The 6,000-nt window shown below is 36.1% G+C and overlaps 1 protein-coding gene across 1 annotated transcript; it reads left to right on the top strand.

Annotated features, from left to right (window-relative positions):
• Positions 1–806: 806 nt before the first annotated feature.
• On the top strand, positions 807–5,115 carry LOC104645991 (uncharacterized). Its single transcript, XM_010318963.1, has 4 exons — positions 807–1,242; positions 1,355–1,582; positions 1,805–3,766; positions 4,709–5,115. The coding sequence occupies exons 1-4, from the start codon at positions 807–809 to the stop codon at positions 5,113–5,115; spliced, it is 3,033 nt and encodes a 1,010-aa protein (XP_010317265.1).
• Positions 5,116–6,000: the final 885 nt, after the last annotated feature.

The raw sequence follows: 6,000 nt of genomic DNA, 5'->3' as shown, positions 1-6,000 counted from the left end.
CATCTAGAATCTTATAGAATGCAGCTGCTGATGAATTGTGCTCATAGTAATCCAAATAATAAGATTTGGTTATTTTGGTCAAATGAGGTAGTTTGTAAGGTTTTGGACAGTGATCAGCAACAAACAACCTGTGAAATTACTCATGAGCAGTGTAGTGAAAAGTTCATCATCACCTTTGTTTATGCTAAGTGTAAGGATCATTTGAGGAGGCCACTGTGGGAAAATCTGCTTAAATTGGCTGATACTAGTTATCCTTGGTGAACTATTGGGGATTTCAATGTGATATCCTCTACTCAGGAGAAACTAGGAGGCAGAGCTTATAATATTAATAAAAGCCTTGAGTTTCTCAGCATTATAGAGGCTTGTGGTTTCATGGACATGGGTTACAATGGTCAGAATTATACATGGTGTAATCATAGGAAAAATGGTGATAGAGTGTGGAAAAGACTTGATAGAGGTATGGTGAATGACAAATGGTTGGACAAGATGCCTCAAAGCAGTATTACTCATCTCCCTTCTGTTGGTTCTGATCATAGTCCTTTATTGATGGAGATAAATAATAATCAATCCAATGTTATTAAATATTTCAAGTTTCTCAACTACTAGACTGATAATGATTCTTTTTTATCAACTGTGGAAAATTGCTGGAAAAGAGAGGTCAATGGTGAGCCTATGTGGATTTTACATACAAAGTTGAGGAGACTAACTAAAACTTTGAGAGAGTGGTCAAAAACAGAGTATGGAGATGTTTTTGAAAAGGTAAAACATTATGAGGAAGCTGTTAAAAGTGCTGAGGAAGATATGATATGGATAATAGTAGAGCTAACAGAGAAAAGTTAAGTGAAGCTAATGCAAATTATATTAAATATCTGAAATTAGAATATGCTATTCTCCAACAGAAATCTCAGTTACATTGGTTGAAAGAGGGAGATGCAAATTCTAAATATTTTCATGCTGTGATTAGAGGTAAAAGAAACAAGATGGTTATTCATAAAATAATGAATGACAGAGGTGTATGGATTCAGGGTGAGGATAATGTTGCTAAGGAGGCCTGTGAATATTATCACAATATTTTTACTGGAAAATCAAACAAAGTTAATGAGGAGTTGTTACAGTGTATTCCTGAGCTGATAACAGTAGAACAAAATTTTTATTTGGACAAAATGCCTACTGCTGAGGAATTGAAAAGTATTATTATGAGTATGAACCCCAACTCTGCACCAGGTCCTGATGGGATTGGAGGCAAATTCTATCAAGTGTGTTTTGAGATTATTCAGGATAATTTATTGGCTGCAGTTACTTCTTTTTTTTAATGGTAATACTATGCCTAGATATATGACTCATGCTTGTCTAGTATTGCTTCCTAAAGTTGATCATCCCAATAAGTTGAAAGATTATAGGCCTGTTAGCCTTAGTAATTTTACCAATAAGATTATCTCCAAAGTGCTGAGTACTAGATTGGCTTATATTCTTCCCAAGATTGTATCAGATAACCAATCTGGTTTTGTTAAAGGAAGGAGTATCTCTGAGGATATTATGTTAGCACAAGAAATTATCCATGGAATTAAATTACCTAAAGAAGGTAGGAATGCAGTCATTAAATTGGATATGATCAAAGCATATGACAGAGTGTCATGGGCATACACTTGTATTGTTTTGAGAAAAATGGGGTTTAGTGAAATGTTCATTGATAGAGTTTGGAGGATCATGAGTAATAACTGGTATTCTATAGTGATTAATGGAAAAAGGCATGGCTTTTTTCACTCTACAAGGGGTCTTAAGTAAGGAGATCCTCTGTCTCCAGCTCTTTTTATTATTGGAGCTGAAGTTCTGTCAAGGAACTTAAATCTTCTTTATAATAATAAGCTGTATAAACGTTTCAACATGGAGAATAAGGGGCCTCATATTAATCATTTGAGTTTTGCATATGATATTATTATTTTCACTTCCACTGATAGACAATCTCTACATCTCATTATAAAAATTATTAAGGAGTATGAGCAAGTGTCTGATCAAAAGGTGAACAAAGAGAAAAGTTATTTCATGGTCACTTCAAAGACTAACCATGATATTATTGAGAACATTAAGCTGGTAACAGGTTTTGGTATGAAGGAGAGTCCTATTAAGTATTTAGGATGCCCTTTATACATTGGTGGACAAAGAATTATTTATTTTTCAGAAATGGTGGAAAAGGTAATAAATAGGATTTCAGGCTGGCAAGCAAGAATTATAAACTTTGGAGGTAAAACAATTCTTGTGAAACATGTCCTGCAATCCATTCCTATACATACACTGGCTGCTATGTCTCCTCCAAAAACCACTCTTAACTATATTAAGAAACCAATTGCAGACTTCTTTTGGGGGTTGGATAAAGATGGCAAAAAGTATCATTGGGCTTCTTGGAACACTTTGGCTTATCCTACTAATGAAGGGGGTATTGGGGTAAGATTACTAGATGATGTTAGTAAAGCCTTTCAGTACAAACATTGGTGGGATTTTAGAACAAAGAAATCTTTGTGGAGTCAGTTTTTGAAGGCTAAGTATTGTCAAAGAGCCAATACAGTTGCTAAGAAATATGACACAGGTGATTCTTTGGTCTGGAGATATTTAACAAGGAATAGGTCAGAAGTGGAACCTTATATCAAATGGAATATCAATTCAGGAACTTCAAGCTTTTGGTGGGATAATTGGTTAGGCAATGGTGCTATAGCTAATTATAGTGACAATATTTCAAGCTTGAATAACAGTGTAGTGGCTGAGTTTTTCACAAATGGAAAATGGAATGAAAGGTACATTCAACAACAAGTGCAACCATTGTTGATTCCTCATATTCTACAAACACAAATAAAGTATCAAGAAGGAGTGGAAGATACTGCTATATGGATGCCAGAGGAAAATGGAAATTTTTCTATCTCTTCAGCATGGAAGATTATTAGAAAGAAGAAATCTATTGATCCTATTAACAATATTATTTTGCATAAACACATTCCATTTAAGGTTGCCTTCTTTATTTGGAGAGCATTACTGTGTAAACTTCCAACCAATGAAAGTTTACAAAAATTTGGAAGACCTGCAGAAGACTGTTATTGTTGTTATAAACAAGGAAAAGATGATATTAACCATATATTACTTACTGGGAATTTTTCCAACTTTATTTGGAAATATCATGCTACCAAACTGGGAGTAACAAAACTTTATACAACTATCAGAAGCCAACTCATGCATTGGAGGAATCAGCCTACAATTAATGAGGTACACAAATTACTTATGCATATTGTTCCTAACTTTATTTGTTGGAATCTTTGGAAAAACAGGTGTGGTGTGAAATATGGTGATAAGAAATCCAGTATAAAAAGAGTGCAGTATGGTATATTTAAGGATATAATGCAGATCACTAGATTAGTGTTTCCTAATATTCCATGGCAGTCTAGCTTGGATCATTTGATTAAAGTTGCTGAGCAATGTCATCAACAGTATAGAATTATTATAGTTTGCTGGAAGAAATCTAAGGAAGGCTTTTACAAATTGAACACTGATGGCAGTGTTATACAAGAAACAGGTAAAATTGGTGGTGGTGGAATCCTTAGGGATCACCAAGGTAAGATTATTTATGCATTTTCAATTCCTTTTGGTTTTGGTACTAATAATATGGTAGAGCTAAAAGCAGCATTATATGGACTCGAGTGGTGTCAACAAAATGGATACAAAAAGCTGGAATTGGAGGTGAATTCTCAATTGATATGCAAATGGATCAACAACACTAAGAGTACACCCTGGAGATGCCAGCAGGAAGTTGATCAAATCTTACACATACAAAGGAAGTTGGAATACTTTAATTGCACACACATTTACAGAGAATCCAATACTACTGCTGACTTGTTAGCAAACTGGAGCCACACCATGGATATACCTCAACACTTTTATACTTCACATCAATTAAAGGGAGCGATCCGGGGGAGCTACATATTAGAAAGAATGGGCATACAAAATTTTAGAAGAAGGAAGATTAAAACAATCAAGTATCCACCATGACAAGGCTTCAAGACAGTATGATTATTGTAAATATCAAATGTCATGTAAACAATTAGTTAACTAGTTATAGTTAGTTGATTTGTTTATCCTTGTTTATAAATTTGTAAGGGGAGAGTCTCCCTTATTCATGCATTATTAGACAAATGTATTAAGGGAGGAGTCCTCTCTAGGCTTTTGTTTCTATTTAGTGCTTCATATTGTAAAAGGTTAACTTGACTACTCTTAGAAGAGAAGTCAATAAACCACAAAGGATAGAAGGTAAGGTCTTATGTCCCCCTTCATGTAAATTTTGTTTTATAAATGCTAAGGCCTGGGGGTGTTGCTAAGGCCTGGGGGTGTTGCTAAGCCCCTGACCCACCTCAAGGGTCGTTCAAATAAAAAAAACCTAAACCATAAACCCTAAACCCTAAACCCCTAAACCCTAAACCCTAAACCCTAAAAAAACCCTAAACCCTAAACCCTGAAACCCTAAACACTAAACCCTAAACCCTAAACCCTATCGCTTTTTCATTTTGCAGATTTTTTCTCTCTAAAAATTTTCGCTCTCTAAAATTTTTTTCTCTCTATAGAAATCGCTCAAGAATTGTTGTGTTGTAGTTGCTGATCGGTGAATTAGATTTGCAATTCGTGTTTGGAATGGCTGGAAATCCAGCGGATGAATGATTCCGACCCCCAGATCCGTCTTCAGGGGTTGGAAATCCTACTATTCAGCCTACAAGTATAGCAGGGACGGATGGATCATCGTCCTCCTCTTCGCACTTGAGGGAAGAGGCAATCCAAGTCACGACGGTGGAGGAGGACATGGATGAAGTTCGTCGTCATGAAGAAAGGAATCGAAATACTAGTGGGAAGGTGGATGAATTACGAAGGGGGGAGGAACAGACGGAACTCGACATAGTCGAGTTGCAGGGTGGAGAGGAGGCGAAATTGTGTTCTCGACAAGATCGATCGGATGAAAATCGACAAGAATCAGTTACAGTGGAAGTGTCTCCAATTACGCAACAAATTGGAGATGGAATGGGAGTTCGCAACATTGAATCGCGACAGGAAAAAGAATTAGTGGAATCGCAGCAAGTTCTTTAAGAAAAAGAAATTCGCGATAGTCAACAGCAGGGTAATTCGTCCATTCAATTCCAAAATCGTAATTCTAATATGAATAGGGCACAAGAAACTTATCATCATCAGCAACATGTATCAATCCCAAATCCAAGAAATACTGGATTGAGAGAAGCTGGGCAAATTAAGCAGAATAGGTCAAGGGCTAGGAATTCCTCTGCAATAATCCATCAACAAGGAAAGATTCAAGGTAATCCTATTATTTCCAACATTAATTCTTCTTATGATGGTAATTTGCAAGAGATTGACATTGATAGTGAGGATGCTGGTAGAAATCAGAGTTATCAAACTAATTTTCCTAAGATTTCTACCAATTTTGATCGACCTGCAAATAGGAATTTGGCTGATAAGAGGGATCTTAATTTTGGTAATACTGATACCCTACCTAAGAAGGATCAAATACAAGAGCCTACTCCCTATACAGTGATCCAAACCTATGCTGATAGACTTAGGTTTAACCAGTCTAAGAAGGAAGTGAGTATTAAACTTACAGAACCTGAGATCACTACCAAGCAAGGCTTACCTGTTGTATTATATGTGAAGGATGAAGTGGTGAAAGACTTGGCTTCAACATGTAAATTTACTTTGATTGGGAAGTTTATCTACACAATGCCTAGAGTAGAGTTGATAAGGAAAAGTTTCATTCTCCAAACACAATTAGCAGGGGGGTTCAAATAGCTCACTTCAATTCGAGGCATGTTTACATAGTTGGATTATAATATGGTGTGGACTAAACAAAGAATGAATATAGCAGGGCAAGTTATGAGGATACAGGCTTGGACTCCCACATTCAAGCCTGATGAAGAAACACCTCTTGTTCCCATTTGGATATCCTTACCTGAGTTGCCTTGG

Source organism: Solanum lycopersicum, chromosome 2, assembly GCF_036512215.1.
Source record: "Solanum lycopersicum chromosome 2, SLM_r2.1".
Classification (NCBI taxonomy): domain Eukaryota; kingdom Viridiplantae; phylum Streptophyta; class Magnoliopsida; order Solanales; family Solanaceae; genus Solanum; species Solanum lycopersicum.
The sequence above is the reverse complement of the archived record's forward strand: the minus strand, read 5'-3'. Positions and strand labels throughout refer to the sequence as shown.